Source organism: Ornithorhynchus anatinus, chromosome 12 (assembly GCF_004115215.2).
Source record: "Ornithorhynchus anatinus isolate Pmale09 chromosome 12, mOrnAna1.pri.v4, whole genome shotgun sequence".
Classification (NCBI taxonomy): Eukaryota; Metazoa; Chordata; class Mammalia; order Monotremata; family Ornithorhynchidae; genus Ornithorhynchus; species Ornithorhynchus anatinus.
In genome coordinates, this window is record NC_041739.1 from 26,220,529 (window position 1) to 26,236,716 (window position 16,188).

Sequence of the window (16,188 nt, forward strand, 5' to 3'; positions counted from 1 at the left end):
AGGAGAGTAAAACAGAGTTGGAGACAAGATCCCAGCTCATAAGACTCTTATCGTCTATGCATACACTGTGCATAAAATGATCAGAAAGAATCAATGCTCCTTGCCAGGTTCTTAATTTGCCTCTACAAAGGCCCTGAAGAATTGGACTCAACTGGCTCAACTGGACCTTTCAAAATATAGCCTGTGAATCTCACCCATAATTGTCTCAATTCTTGAATAGTAATAGTAATTGTGTATTTGTTGAGCATTTACTTTGTGCCCAGCACTGTACTAAGCTATGGAATAAAGACAAGATAATCACGTCAGGCATGGTTCCTGTCTCACAAAGGGCACACTGTCCAGAGAGAGGAGGGAAAAAAAGTATTTTAACCCCATTTTATAGATGAGGAAACTGAGGTACAGTAGTTAAGTGATTTGTCCAAGGCCTCATAGAATGCTAGTGGTGGAGCCATGATTAGAACCCAGGTTTACTGACTCCCAGTTTGGTGTTCTTTCTACTAGACCCCACTGCTGAATGCGATGGAGAGAGGGAGCATTCCTTCATTTCACCAGGTAGGATTCTCTTCATTTGGCTCAAGTGATCATGAACCAAACCCAGTTGATCACTCTTCAATTCCTAAATTCCTCGTCCTCACATTTTTTACATTTGAACATTTTCTCTGTTCCCCCTTCATTTCAATTTTAAAGTGTTCCAGATTTTGTACTCTCCCAAGTGCTTAGTACAGTACTCTACACCTAGAAGACATTTGATAAATACCACTGATTGACTGGTTTTGTACCCCACTATCTGGACCAGGTCAATCCTTTGCAGATCAGGGAGGGTTCAATTAACACCTCACTGGTTGATCAAGGTAATAATCATTCCTCATCAAGCACTATACAATACTCCTGGAATTAAAAACATTCAAGGTGGTATTTAATCCAGGTGTTTGTCTACCAATTGTTCAGGATGAAAGCATTCATCTCAGATGGTCATCCTCTGCACCAGAACACTTTAATCATCTGCTGCTTAGAGAAAGGCGCTGAGGGAAACGCGTGGCAGGTTTATGCTGAGGAAGCAGGCGGTGCATTTTAATGCTTTAATCACCAAGTCCCACTGTCATCCTGGTGGAGAAGTACTTCAAGCCAGAAAGCGGCCCAACCCATTTCCTGATAGCAATTTAGAGCACTCATTTCAGGGAAAAAAAAAAGTCACATCGTGATAGAAACATCATTCCATTCCAATACTTAGTAGCACTTAAATCCTTAAACACTTTATGAATCAGAAATAAATCCAACCCAGTGGGGAGGGGCAGGGTGTCACCAGCAGCTGCCAAGGTGGTGGAATGAATACAACACTACACTGCTTGATGATCAGGGTGTTAAGTCTTCTGTGTAGAGGAGGAAAACATTTTGGCAGAAAGCGGCTAAAGAGAGACTGGGAAGCGGATGGGGTGAAAAAGACTAGTACCATTTATCCTTTAATTTTTTTTTTTCAGGTAGCTAACCACACTATGATTTTGGTTAGTTTTTATAGCAGCCAGATAATGGCCAGTGCTTGAACATTGGTCAGTGCTCCACCGTTTGGGTGGAGAGGAAGGAACGGGGCGATCCAGGATTAGTAAAGACAGCCAGGATTTTGAGGTAGATTAAATACGAGAGTTGAAAACAGAGAGAAGGTTAGGGATGACATCAAGGTTATGGGTTTCTGAGAGAGGGAAGATGGTAAAGATACCAAACAAAAGGAAAAGATGTCTCTTCAAAGCTTCAAATGCTGCCAACTCACTACCCTTTTGTTTCACGGTCTTTACCCCACTTACTTACTGCTATGCCATCTAGGAACTATCAGCTTCTTCTGTTCCATCATATATGATGCCAAAATAAATCATTAAACCCTGACATACTTGCCTTTTTTAGACCTATATGAAGAGTAAGGGAAAGTTATCTAAAATCCCATTTCCCCTCTTTGATATTTTCCAAAGGAAAAGCTGTAGAAAAGAGTATGTGCAATGTTAGACTAACAAGTGCATAAGCAAACAAAAAGGCAAAACAAAAACCTGAGAAGTAAAACAGGTTTTATTCAGTATTTTTATTCCACTTGAAATCTGAATTTTTTTGCTTTGGATTTTTTCACCAAAAGTGTGCTTGATGTCATGCATATCACCTGTTTTCATTTATCATATCAATAGGGAAAAATATATATCTGACTGAGTAAAAAATCTGAATTATTTTCTTTTGAAAGACTACTTGGAAATAAGTATTTTTTAATTGTGATATTTTAAGCCAAACTTTTCCTAATCCTGTTTTAGGAAAAAGTATGGTATTTTTATAATGAAACTTATTTTTGAAAGAAAATAACTTTTTTCCTACCAAAGTTACCACATATAAATCACCTAAATTACAATGATTTGAGTGATCCAGACAAAAGAAGCATATCAGTCACTAGTATTTACTGAGTATTTACTCTCTACTCTTGGGAGAGAACAACAGAATTAGCACACATAATCCCTGCCTTCAATCTAGTTTGAGAGAACCACATACTACTATATACACTTACTAATAATAACTGTAGCATCTGTTTACTTAACTAAGCACTGGGTTGGATATACATAATCAAATCACACTAACCCTGCCCCACACTGGGCTCACAATCTAAAGTGAACACAGAACAAACATTTGATCTCCATTTTACAAAGGAAGCAACTGAGGAACAGAGAAGTCAACTGGCTTGCCCAAGATTACACAGCAGGTAAGTGGCAGAGCCAGGATTAGAACCCAGGCCTCCTGGTTCCTAGACATGAATTATTTCCACCAGGCCCCATTGCTTCTCTAAGAGTCAACAAGCAATGTATATTTAGCAGTAGAACTATTCCCATGCTTTAGTACAATGGTTGACACATATTAAGTGTTTAACAAATACCACAATTTATAATGGTAAATAGTAGTATTTATCGAGCACATACTGGGAGCAATGTATTCATTCATTCATTCAATTTTATCTATTAAACGCTTACCGTATGCACAGCACTGTACTAAGCGCTAAGGAAAATACAACAATACACAGTGACATTCCCCGCCCATAACGAGCTCACAGTCAAGAGGTGGGGACAGAGACATCAATACAAATAAATAAAATCACAGATAAATACCTAGGAGGGAAGGGGAGAGGAGCAAAAGGAGCGAGTCAGGGTGATGCAGAAGGGAGTGGAGGATGAGGAAAAGTGGGGCTTAGTCTGGGAAGGCCTCTTGGAGGAGATGTTCTAGCCACCAAATGACCACAGCTTATACCTAAGTGGAAGTTGTCTGGGTGGAGAGGAAGGAACGGGGCGATGCAGGACTAGGAAGGACAGCCAGGATTTTGAGGTAGATTAAATATGAGTTGAAAAACAGAGAGGGGGTTAGGGATGACACCAAGGTTATGGATTTCTGGGAGAGGGAAGATGGTGAAGATACCAAGTGAGATGGGAAGGTTAGGAGGTGTGGGTTTGGGGGAAATGATGACTAACTCTTTTGTAGACATATTGAGTTTGAGGTACGAGCAGAACATCCAAGTGGCAATGTGCCGAAGGCAAGAGGAGACAAGAGTTTTCAAGAGACAAGCCCAGGGAGACAGATTGGGAGTTACTTCAAAGAGAGAAGCCCACACGGGTGCATACGCGAAAAGAACGGAGGACTCGGAACAGAACCTTGTGGGGCATCCAGAGTTAAAATAATGAGAGACAGAGGAGGAGCTGGTGAAGAAAAATGAGAAGGAGTAGTCAGAGAGGAAGGAGGACCAGCTGACTACTGGGTCAGCAAAACAGAGGCCACAGAGACTGTTGAGGAAGAGGGAATGGTCGACTTTAAGGAGCTCATTAAAGTCCTTATTGACTTTTTTGGGGACACTTTAAGAAGCTCAGTCTTGCTGGAACAGGAGGGTCAACTGCAGGACTATAGTGGGTCAGGAAGCTGGTTGGTGGAGAGGAAGTAAAGGCACTAGGTATATCTAACACGTTCTAGGAGGATGGATGAGAAAAGGAGCGGGGAGATGGGGCAATAGCTGAGAGTGCCATGGGGTTGAGAGAGATTTTTTTAGATTGAGGGAGATAAACACCTTTGAAGGCAGAGGGGAAGGAACCACTGACGAGTATCAGGAGAAAATAGCAGAGAGGGAGGTGTGTAGGAACGGGTGATTTGGGAAGGTGAGAAGCATTAGGGACAGAGAAAAAGGCAGAAGGGGAAGAATTAAAGAGCAGGCAGGAGACCCCATCCTGAAAATGCCAGGAAGCAGGAGAAAGACAAGGAAGCAGTAGTATCATTGGTTTTACAACTAATTCTCCTATAAAATGAGTTTTGGTGTTCTTGGAAAACTCACACTAGTGAGCTCACCAGTCTCAACAATGCCCATATGGGCACACACCGTTTCTTCCGACACCACGGTGGTACTTATCCAAATGTGCAGATTCCCTAGCAATGGTCCAGCTAAAACGCAAAATGAAAACACTCATTCTGGCCAAACTGAGGGTATTGTGAGCTTTCCCTTTTGGAACACTATCTTTCAGTTATATAATTCTGGATCCAAATAAATCAAATATGAATTCTGGAGTTAATTGTTTAAAAGGAATGATTACACAAAGACTATATGTTTGGAATATTTTACTTCCTTATCCTTATGTCAGCGAAGAAAACGAAACTAGGAACAGATGGCGCTTTTGAAAAAATGTTAAGCTACAATAAGGAAATAGTAATATTTACATTGAAATATATTTCTATCAAAAATCTTAAGATTAAAAAAAATTACGTGCTTGCCCATTTGTGGGCATAACTACCCGTCCCCTGCAATGACTTCCCACAAACTCAGCTTTGAAAGATCGACATTGTTCCTTTTATGGTTCTGGGAGACAGATCCTGGTAGCTTGCTCCTTTTGGTAGTTGGGATCATTTGTAATCAAAGTGGAGAAAACAACCACCAACAGGTATCTCAATATCACCCTTTAACTTGAAGTAGTGTGGCTTAGCGGAACGAACACTGGCCTGGGAGTCAGAGGACCTGGGTAGGCGGAGCCTCTTGCCTACTGTGTGACCTTGGGCAAGTTATTTAACATCCCTAAGCCTCAGTATCCTCATCTATAAAATGGGGATTCAATAACAGTTTTCTCTCCTACTTAAGCTCGGCACATAGTAAGCGCTTAATAAATACCATTAAAAAAAGTCTGCATCCAATTTGATTAGCTTGCACTTATTGCAGTGCTCAATACAGTGCTTGGCACACAGTAAGCACTAACCAAATAACACTAATAATGTTACTACTATTAACTTACTTTGAAAAGCCAAGTGTGTGCAAGGCCAAAAGCAACTTGGAAAACTGCCACACAACAATGTTACCACCGCCACACCGAAAAGACTTGACTTAAATTTAGGGGAAAAAATCTTCCTGTTTGAAATGGAAAAAGCCCCATACTGGGATAAATGGCATTCATATTACCATATGCAATAGGTAATCTGAAATCATACTTTCCAAGTGCTTAGTACAGTGCTCTACACAGTAAGTGCTCAATAAATGACTGAATAAATTGAATGAGTTTAAATAAATTTACATAACAGCACAGACTTATTTTCAAAACAAACCAAAGACATATCATGTCCAAATAATACTTTTGTCTATCCCTTCTAAAAGATTATTCCCTAGGACCTCAAAACAATTGCAAGCATTACTTTGGAAGTACAGACACTGCCCTACAAATAGCTACTTTCTCTGAACAGGTAACAATATACTTCATGATTAGAAAAGAATGTTGCGATGATTTCACCACTTGCGTAGGGCCCGCTCTCAGTGCCATCTGGACTCCCACTGTCCTCTACTCTAGCCTGGGAAGGACTCCAACCCCGGCAGCAGCGGATGCTTACAACCAATTCTCAAACACTGGGCCACAGAGGTCCACCTCATGGAAGTGGGGGTCTATGGCCCCCCCAACCACACACACACACCCCTTCTCCATGCCACCTGGACTCCCAGCGGCCTCTGATCCAGTCAGGGGAAGGGCAGGAGCTTCATGAAGCCTTCTCAACTTTCAGGACATTTGGGAAGACCATAGCCGTGGCCAAAAACAATAACTGTGGCATTTCGGTGCTTATTTCACGCCCAACACTTTGCTAAGTCCTGGGGTGGAATCAAAAGAACCAGATCACAACCAGTCCCTGCCCCATATGGGGCTGGGGCTGTGACTGCTGGATTGAGCCAGGAGGAGACAAAGTCTTCTCCTTTAGCCACAATGCCTTAAAGCTCTTGTGGCATCTGTCCTTTTCCTTCTTTCTTTTTGTTTGTCTTCATTTTGCATTATGTGTCCGTTGCTAGGCCCTTAGATTGGGAGCCCTTTAGGGGCCAGGGACCATGTCTCTATTTCATCCATGTTCTTTTTTCCTAATGCTTAGTACTGTGCTAAACAAATAATCAATCAATGGTATTTACTGAGTGTTTACTGTGTGCACAGAACATTACTTAGAGTTTGGGAGTTTACAATACTACTATTTTCTAAGAGAGGACCAGGTGGCTTAAAGAAGTGGGTAAATACTATGTACCTAGTTGCAAGGTGAGGTGATACATACAGTCAATAGGGCTAGGTCTTTATTTGGAGAAAACAATGCAGTTAATCCAACCTCCAACCATCTATTTAATGATGTCATTTGGCTTATCTTTGTTTACTGGTTTAAATCTCACTTTGTATGAACAACAGGGCTTAAGTGGTTGAGGAACTTAAAATACACTACTGTCTCAAGGCAGAGAGTACTCAACTCCCAAAGCAACTGAATCACAGATTCTTTACTCTTACTCCCGGCCAAACCAAGTTTTCTCCCTGAATTCACAGTTTGCCAAAACGAGTAATTAAAAGCAAGGACAAGAAACCTTAAACCACAACTATTCTTTGGTATTCAAATAGTGACCAAATAAGTCTCTTTTTCAATTTGACACAGCCTTGTGGTCAAGTTTCAACCTGGAGCAATAGGTCATGGCCAACACACAAAGCCTGAAACAATGGAAGTGCTACCTTGGATGCGTGAAATTGAACGTTTTGAAATACAGTATTACAAAGAGAAAGAAATTGACTTTCAAGATGCACTCAGATTCAGCATTTGGAGCACTGAAACTGCAATTCTCATACCCTGCCTCAACTTCAAATGAAAATCAAACCATATGTTACTTATTTTACTCTCCCAAGCGCTTAGTACAGTACTCTTTAAATAGTAAGCATTCAAATACCACTGACTGATTTTGAAATTGTGTGAAAAGCTTTTTTCTATTAATCGCAATTTCCTATTTCTAGATATTTTTGCTTTTTAAGGCAGATTCTAGAAAGTCCTCCATTTTCATAAGACTTCAACAATCGAATTGCTGTTTTATTAGGATGCGTTTAGCCAGAACAGATTCTTTGAGAAGCAAACTGCTCCAAAGCTTTTGCAGTTCCTGTCACAACCCACTTTTTGGTCCACATGAAAAGCTTCCCTTTAGATGTGCTTTCGATACATGCATTAAAACCAAGAACTCTGGAAGTACTCATTAATGAAAGAGCCCATCTATGATGATGACCCTTCGGTATTTGGGTGTTGAAATGAAGAAAGAAGATCTACTTCCACAAACACGCAATGAGTCTCTGAGCATGCAACAAGTTTCCTCAAAATACAAGTATTGAAAGCACATCCAAAGAGAAGTTTTTCATGTGGCCCGATAAAGTGGGTTGTGATAGAAACTTCAAAAATGCTTTGGATCAGTTTGCTTCCCAAAGAATCTATTCTGGCTAAGTGCACCCTAATAAAACAGCAATTCGATTGTTGACAGGATTTCACAATTACTCTTGTAGCATATTTCATTTCCATGGGCACAGCTTTCTACATTTCCAAAATACAGTGAATATTTCAGTGGTCAGATCTAGGTTAGTCTCAATCTGTCTCAGCAATGAGCAAATAGGAAGCCCAGGCAAGGGCTGGGCTGGGCAGGGCAAGCCAGACTTCCTCAGGTTCACCTCGGTTCTACCTCCACAACACCTCTAGAATCTGCCCTTTCTCTTTTCCATCCAAACTGCTATCACACTGACTGAAGCATTTATCCTATCCTGCTATATTTCTTTTTTTAAGGTACTTGTTAAGTGCTCACTTTGTGCCAGGCACTGTACTAAGCTTTGGGATAGATACAAGGTAATCAAGTTGGACAGAGACCATGTCCCACATGAAGCTCACAGTCTTAGTCTCCACTTTACAGATGAGATAACTGAGGCACAGAGAAATTAAGTCTGGACTTCTGCATCAACCTCCTGACTGATCTCCCTGCCTCCTGTCTCTCCCCTTTCCAATCGATACTTCAATCTGCTGCCCAGATCATTTTTCTTAATATCGTTCAAACCACAACTCCCTTCTCCCCCAAAACCTCCAACGGTTGTCCAGCCAACTCTGCATTAAAGAGAAAACCCTTCCCATCCGCTTTAAGGCAAACAATCAGCTCCAACCCCCGAACTTTACCTCATGGGATTTCCTACTTTAAGCCAACCAGCACACTTAACTACACAAATGCCAAACTATTCACAGTACCTTGATCTCATCTCTTTTGCCACCGACTTTCCCCATGTCCTCCCTTGGGCCCAAAACTCCCTCCCGCTTCATATCCGACATACCGCCACTCTCCCCACTTTCAAAGACTTACTAAAATCCCATCCAAGGTTTTCTCTTCCTAAGTCATTCCCCCCACTGGCCCTCCCTTCTGCACTGCCTAAGTCCTTAGGTCTAGGCCCCTTAAGCACTAGATATTTGCCCCACCCTCAGCCCCACAGCACTTACATATTTTCACCCTCCACCATTTTCCCTATCTGTAATTTATCTTAATGTCTGTCTCCCTCTCCAGTCTGTAAGCTCCTTGTGGGTAGGGAGCATGCCCGCGACCTCTATGGTATTGTACTCTCCCAAGTGCTTAGTATAGAGCTCTGCACACAGTAAGCGCTCAATAAATACCACTGATTGCCCAGTGATAATCATGATCATTACTGTCCATCCAGGTGAGCTACCATTTCCAGTAGCATTCATTCTTCATTTGTTCCACTGAGCACAGCCCTGTCCGTGTAAGATGCCACCACCATCAGAAGCCAGGTGAGACCTGGTTAAGCCTAAACTAATGAAACACACTGGGTCCGATTCCAGGCCTCGCGCATGTTGGTCCATTTTTTATGGTATCTATTAAGCGGTTTCTATGTGTCGGGCACTGTACTAAGCGCTGGAGTGGATACAAGCAAATCAGGTTGTACACAGTCCCTCTTCCACATGGGTCTCAAGTGAAGTGGCTTGCCCAAGGTCATACAGCAGACAAGTGGTGGACCTGGAATTAGAACCTAGGTCCTTCTGACTCCCAGGGCTGTGCTCTATCTCCTAGGCCACACTGCTTCTCGCCCTGAGGTCTTGATCTGGGGCTGAAATGAAGAAGAAACAGTTGGGAGTATGGATGGGGTGCTTCTCTCACTCCGGTAGACCACTGGTTGGGCTGTTTTCGGTACCTGCACAACCAGATAAAGTAGCAACCCACTGATTCCAAATGACAAACCCTGGCTTCAACCATAGATTTAGAGTTTAACTTCAACTCCAGCTGGGTATTAATTTTCACACAGCATCATGAGAGCCCCAGGTTCTGCTGATGAGTCTAGGTATACAATACTAATGCAATGCAAATGCACACAGGATTTTTACAAAATTGATCTGAGCATGAATTCTCCTGGAGGAAGGAAGGGGAGAGACACTGACAACCTCTGAACTCTAACAGTAAAAAAATTGCAACATGAGGATACATAAATGGATCTTTTTTCTTCACAATTATTGAATTCACACGAGAAATTTCAAATGCAGTACGGGAAAAGGGGAAAAAGGAGAAACAGAATGAGGAAGAAAAGAGACTAGTTCTGTCCAACCACCCAATTTCCTTGTCTCTCACTCTCTCTTATCTCTTATACTGCCTTCACCCTCCTCTTGGACCCAAGAAGTCCCCTGTAGATCAGAGGAGCAAACAAAAGGACTCTTACCTTATAAGAAACAATTCATTCATTCATTCAATAGTATTTATTGAGTGCTTACTATGTGCACAGCACTGTACTAAGTGCTTGGAATGTACAAATCGGCAACAGATAGAGACAGTCCCTGCCCTTTGACGGGCTTACAGTCTAATTGGGGGAGAACAGTGTTGTTTAAAGGAACATTTTAATGAGAAGGGTCTCTTCAAAGTATATATCTAATATTTGGCTTCCTAAAGTGCACTGAATTGTCATTATAAAAATCATAATAATAATAGTTTGGAAGTTGACCTGTCCATTTTGCCAATAAGACAATCGTCAAAGTCCCATGGGCTAGGTGCCAGTCTCAACAGCCTCAGAATGCTTCTTATCTTTCGAACTTCATATATAAAATTAATATTTAACAATTACAGGCTTGTAGAGTACTTCCAAAGAGTTTTTTCCACAGAGAACACAAGATTCCTCCTTCCAAATGAGAAACTCTTTTCCCATAGGGAGGAATCCCAGCACAGAAACAACTGCATTTTTATCCAGGGCAAAAGAAGAAAAGATGCTGTTTGAGAATCCTCATCCGGGCAATATGTACCTGCCATAGGACCCTAAGCGATGCCATACCTATCTTTGGACTGTTCTGCAGCTGAAGGAATACTCGTCAGGCACCCAAGTCAAAAAAGAATTCATACATTCAATCGTATTTATTGAGCGCTTACTGTGTGCAAAGCACTGTATTAAGCGCTTGGAAAAGTACAATATAACAACAGACACATTCCCTGCCCACAACAAGCCTGGATAATTTGGAATATTATCTTTAATCGCTTCCAGCACTTAGTACAGCACTTGGTTACATAGTGAGTGTTTAATGCCATATTATTATTATTATTCTTGGAACTTTAAAACTGTGTGTTCAATCACCTTGAGATACATAGGAGGAATCTACAGCTACATTGGAACTCATCATTCCAACCTATGCTTTCTCCTCCAGATTGTAAACTCCTTGAGGGCAGAGTTCATTGTCCAGTAGCTCTCCTGCTCCCTTCCAAGTGTTTATTGCAGAGTTGCTCCCTCCCAAGTGCTTAGTAAAGAGTAAGTGCTCAATAAATCTTAGTGATTGACCTCTCACTTTTACCTGCCCACCCTTCTCAAATCTAGCTTCCTGTCCACCCAGAACTTGCTCCCTCCACTCCCAAAGCATCAGCCAAAAACTGCCCATCTTTCCAAAATTAAGTCAGGGTTCCCTTTGTTGTGGGGGGGGCCTTCCTGGGGCGGGGGTGGGGGGAGGGGTGGAGAGAAACAGATAGGTCTTGACTTTCTCCCGCTTTTCAAGAATGCACGCTCATTACATTCCTTGATGTTTTCTGTATGTGAAACCATTTCAGTCGTTTATTGTCTTCCTTGTTTAAGTTAGATTATAAGCAAACTAAGGGCCACGTCTATGGCTTCTGCTTGTTCTAGGCCCTTGTACCTGGTGAGTGACCCATCAGTATTAAATGAAGGAATGATAGAGTGAATTAATCTCTTATAGGGATAGACGGTGGTGTAGGCGATTTTCTAAGAGAGCGGTAGCAATATTTTAGGATCGTATCTAAACTTCTGCCCTTCAGAGAGGAATCTGGCCAGTTGATCTGTGGGAAAAAAAGCAGGCAGCTGTTCTTACCTTTGCACCAGAGTCTCAACCTGTGCTCCCTCAATAGGACAAATCCTCAAAACCCAATTTCATCAACTGTAAAAGCGACCCTCCCTTGCTCCCCAAGGAAGCAAGTCTGCCAGAAGATCTCGGATTACATCAAGGGGAAAGGGACAAGATTCAGTGGAAATATGAAGCAGAGCCTGTGGCAGCGAGCCCTCATTCATTACTTCTCCAGAAGTCTAAAGATGATGATACAAATAGTTAAGTAAGCCAAAGTAAACTAGAAAGTAATGAGTGAGATATCAGAGCAGGTAAATATTGCTGTTCCTTGGAGGTAAACAAAGGAGAAAGATCCCCAAATAAACAAAAACATGCATTGGTAAGCACAGGAGCCCAATTCAGAAGATCTGATGTTTGAGGCTCACTCATAAAGCTCACTAAGGGAGGCAAATATTAGAAAAGGTTGTGCCCTGGAGGAAAGAGTCCAGCCTGTAACAAGCAAATGATAAGGCTAAATTCCTCAGAAATTTGTGAGATCTAATAATGATGATGAGAATAACAATGTTAAGCGCTTACTACGTGCTAAGCACCATGCTAAATGCTGGGGCAGATACAGGATAATCAGCTGGCATTCGGTGAAAACATGGCAGTCTGAAGCAAGATTCCCCGGACTCGAGTCCATTGAACACAATTTCCAAAGGAGCAAAGCTGGCCCTTTCAAGGAACAATTTTCCAAGAGTTAAAATGGTTCAGCAAAGAATCAACATCTTGTCTCAATTACCCAGATAGCATTTCAGCCACTTTGGGGCTCTGGGAAAGGACCTCTGTGGAGCTCTCCCTTGTGGCATCAGCCTTCCCTTCCTACGTGACTGTCAGTGCTCCTGTGACAGCGCTTCCAAGGAGCACTAACGGCAGACGCTGGAGCTCCACGGTGCCCTTCCCGGGGGAGGACATCTGCCTGCTCAGCAAACAAGCACTGCTTTCAGGCTAAAACTCCAATGTCACCTCACTGAGGCGCGCCTAAAGCATGCCCTGCCAGGAAGCGACTGTAAATACTATTTAGAAGGGCCAATTTTTGGCAGGTTCGAAATCCAACTCTTCGTTAATACCATAAAGAATTTCCCTTTCCTTCCCGGTAGGAATAAAGGGGAGGAGGGGGCAAGAAAAAGGGTGGGGAAGAGAGAGAGAAGAGGGAGTGGACAGAGACACAGAGAGGGGGAGAGAGAGAGAATATGGGGTGGGCAGGAACGGAAAGATGGGGTGGGGAAAAGAGAGAATGGGAGTGTGGGAAAGAGAGACTGGAGGATGGGGGAAGAAAGAATGAAGGATGGGGAGAGAGAATGGAAATGGGGTGAGAGAATGGGGTGGGAGAGAGAGAATGGGGGCCGGGGAGAGAATGAGGGGTTGGGAAACAGTGGGGGAGAGACAGAATGGGGAAGGGAGGAGGAAGAGAATAAGAAGCACTTGTGTAATTTATTTATATTAATGTCCTTCTCCCCTTTAGACTATGAGCTCGTTGTGAGCAGGGAATGTGTCTGTTTATTGCTGTAATATACTCTCCCAAGCGCTTAGTAAAGTGCTCTGCACATAGTAAGCACTCAATAAATAAGACTGAATGAATGAAGGGGGAGGAGAAGGGGGGGAGGAGGAAATAACAATAATTGTGATATTTGGTAAGTGCTGACTGTGTGCCAGGTGCTGTACTAAGCGTTGGAGTGGATACGAGCAAATCGGGTTGGACGCAGTCCCTGTCCACATTCCGCATGGATTTACTTGTATCCCAGTCTTACTCCCCATTTTACAGCTGAAGTAAGTGAGGCACAGAGAACTTGCCCAAGGTCATGCAGCGGACAAGTGGCAGAGTCGGAATTAGAACCCACGACCTTTTGACTCCCAGGCCCAGGCTCTATCCGCTACGCCATGAGGAGGGGGGTGGGAATGGGAGAGAAGAGAGGAAGGAGGGAAGAGAATGGGGAAGAGTGGGAAAAGGGGGTGGAGGAAGAGAGAAAAATGGAATGAAGGGAGAGAAATGAGGAGGGGGGAATGAAAAATAAGGAATGGGAGGAGAGATGGCGAGGAGAGAGAGCTGGGGAGACGGACGGGGGCAGAGACGTGAGAAATAAGAAAAAGTGAAGGAAGGAAAAAGACGGTTGAAGACCTTAAACTTAAAATTTTGCAGGGCAAAACACTGCATCGGAAATGTCAAACCCCTGATTAGTTTTGTGGGTCCATTTGTTTCTTGGGGCAGAGGGAGAGGCGGGAGCGGATAAACCCCAACACTTTTCCCTTTAGGGAAAGCAAAATCTCCTGCAAATTTACGGCCGAACTATATTCCAGGAGCGGGATCTACGGAATGGAAAGGGTTCTCCCCGCCCCTTGGGAAGGGAATCAAACCTCCCCCCCACCACCCCCACCCCAGGGGTCTGTATCTGACAACCCCCGATTCTTTCTTGGAGCTGTAAACGGTGAACTACGTCCTCGGCACTGGAAAAAGGAAGGAAAGAAAGAAAAGGGGAAAAAGAAATGGGGGGGGGAGATGAGGGAGAAAGTTGCTTTGGGCAAGGGAGGCCGTGGGGGGAGGTTGGCGAGAGCGCTTGGCACAGAGTAAGGGCTTAGTAAAAGGCACGATTATTTTAGGGAGAGGAGGGGAGCCCCTCCGGGGTCAGGGAGGGCGAAGGGAAGAGGGTGGGAAGGGAAGGACAAAGGGGGGAAAGAGTGGGAAGAAGGTGGGAAGGGGAGGGCAAAGGGGGGAAGAGGGTGGGAAGGGGAGGGTAAAGGGGAGGAAGAAGGGGAAGAGAGTGGGAAGGGAAGGGGGAGAGAGTGGGAAGGGAAGGGGGAGAGAGTGGGAAGGGGAAGAGGGTGGGAAAGGGAGGGTAAAGGGGAGGAAGAAGGGGAAGAGAGTGGGAAGGGAAGGGGGAGAGGGTGGGAAGGGGAAGAGGGTGGGAAAGGGAGGGTAAAGGGGGGGAAGAAGGGGAAGAGAGTGGGGGGAAGGGAAGGGGGAGAGGGTGGGAAGGGGAAGAGGGTGGGAAGGGTGGGAAGGGGAGGGGAAGAGGGTGGCAAGGGAAGGGGAAGAGGGTGGGAAGGGGAGGGGGAAAGGGTGGGGAGGGGAAGAGGGTGGCAAGGGAAGGGGAAGAGGGTGGGAAGGGGAGGGGAAGAGGGTGGCAAGGGGAGGGTAAAGGGGGAAAAAAGGGGAAGGGGAGGGCAGAGGAGGGAAGAAGGGGAAGAGAGTGGGAAGGGGAGGGGAAGAAGGTGGGAAGGGGAGGGGAAGAAGGTGGGAAGGGGAGGGTAAAGGGGGAAAGAAGGGGAAGAGGGTGGGAAAAGGAGGATAAGGGGAAGGGGAAGAGGGTGGGAAGGGGACAGTAAAGGGGAAAGGAAGGGGAAGAGGGTGGGAAGGGGACGGTAAAGGGGGAAGGAAAGGGAAGAGGGTGGTAAGGGGAGGGTAAAGGGGGAAAGAAGGGGAAGAGGGTGGGAAAAGGAGGATAAAGTGGGGAAGAAGGGGAAGAGGGTGGGAAAGGGAGGGGAAAGGGGGGCAAGCGGGGAAGGGCGAGGCCTCGGAGGGCAGGAGAGTAGCAAGGGCGGCGAGGGAAGGGTTCTGGCTGTCGGGCTGCAGGAGGTCCGGAGCGGGGCCCGGCAGGGGAGGAGCAGGGAAGCCCCGGGTCGGAGGCCAGGTAGAGCCGGCCGGCTGCCGTACTTACATAACGCTTCAACTTTTTCTCCGGGGGGGATTTCCGGAGCCACCCCGAGCAGACCACCTCTCCGCCGCTCATGGTGCGAGCCTCTCCGGGGCTTCTCCCCGCGATCGGGGCCCCGGGCCGGCGGGGACGGACGGACCGACCGACCGACCGACCGACCGACCGACCGAAGGGACGGGGCGGGGAAGCTTGGGCTTGGGCCGCTTGCAGACAAGGCCGGCCGAGGAGAGAGGGGCGGCTTGGAGCTGGGCTGGGCTCTGCCTCCCGCCTCTCTCCCGGCCCGACCCTCTCCCCTCCCTCTTCACACGGACACCCAGGGAGGCAGCCCCCGCCCCTCCTCCTCCTCCTCCTCCTCCTCGTCCTTCCTCCTCCTCCTCCTCCGCCGCCGCAATCGGCTCGGCCGGGCGGGATCAGGGAGAGCCCTCCCCCTGCCGACTCTCCCCCTGCCGGCCGATCCCCCCCCGCGTGCACACACAGTGCACACACAGTGCACACACAGTGCACACACAGTGCACACACAGTGCACACACAGTGCACAAGCCCAGCGCTCCCTCCCTCCACAGCGCACACACACAGGCCCAGGGCTCCCTCCCTCCACATTGCACGCTCTCACACAGTGCACACACAGTACAGGAGTGCACAAACACAGTGCACGCACACACAGTGCACACACACACACACAAATAGGCCCAGTGCTCCCTCCTCCCTCTCACCACAGCGCACACACACAGGCCCAGCGCTCCCTCCTCCTCCCTAGTGCACAGATACAGCACACGCACACAAAGTGCACACACACACACACACACAGGCCCAGCGCTCCCTCCTCCCTAGTGCACGCACACACAGTGCACACACACATACACACAGAGGC

The 16,188-nt window shown here is 45.6% G+C and overlaps 1 protein-coding gene across 4 annotated transcripts in view; it reads right to left on the reverse strand.

The window, feature by feature from the left end:
* GAB1 (GRB2 associated binding protein 1) overlaps positions 1-15,601 on the reverse strand; it is a 138,359-nt gene extending 122,758 nt beyond the window's left edge. For all 4 annotated transcript variants that reach the window (XM_029076711.2, XM_029076709.2, XM_029076710.2 and 1 more), the window contains exon 1: positions 15,321-15,601. In XM_029076711.2, coding sequence (XP_028932544.1) covers positions 15,321-15,392 — 72 coding nt within the window. In that variant the 5' untranslated portion in view covers positions 15,393-15,601. The remainder of the gene's footprint in view (positions 1-15,320) is intronic.
* Positions 15,602-16,188: the final 587 nt, after the last annotated feature.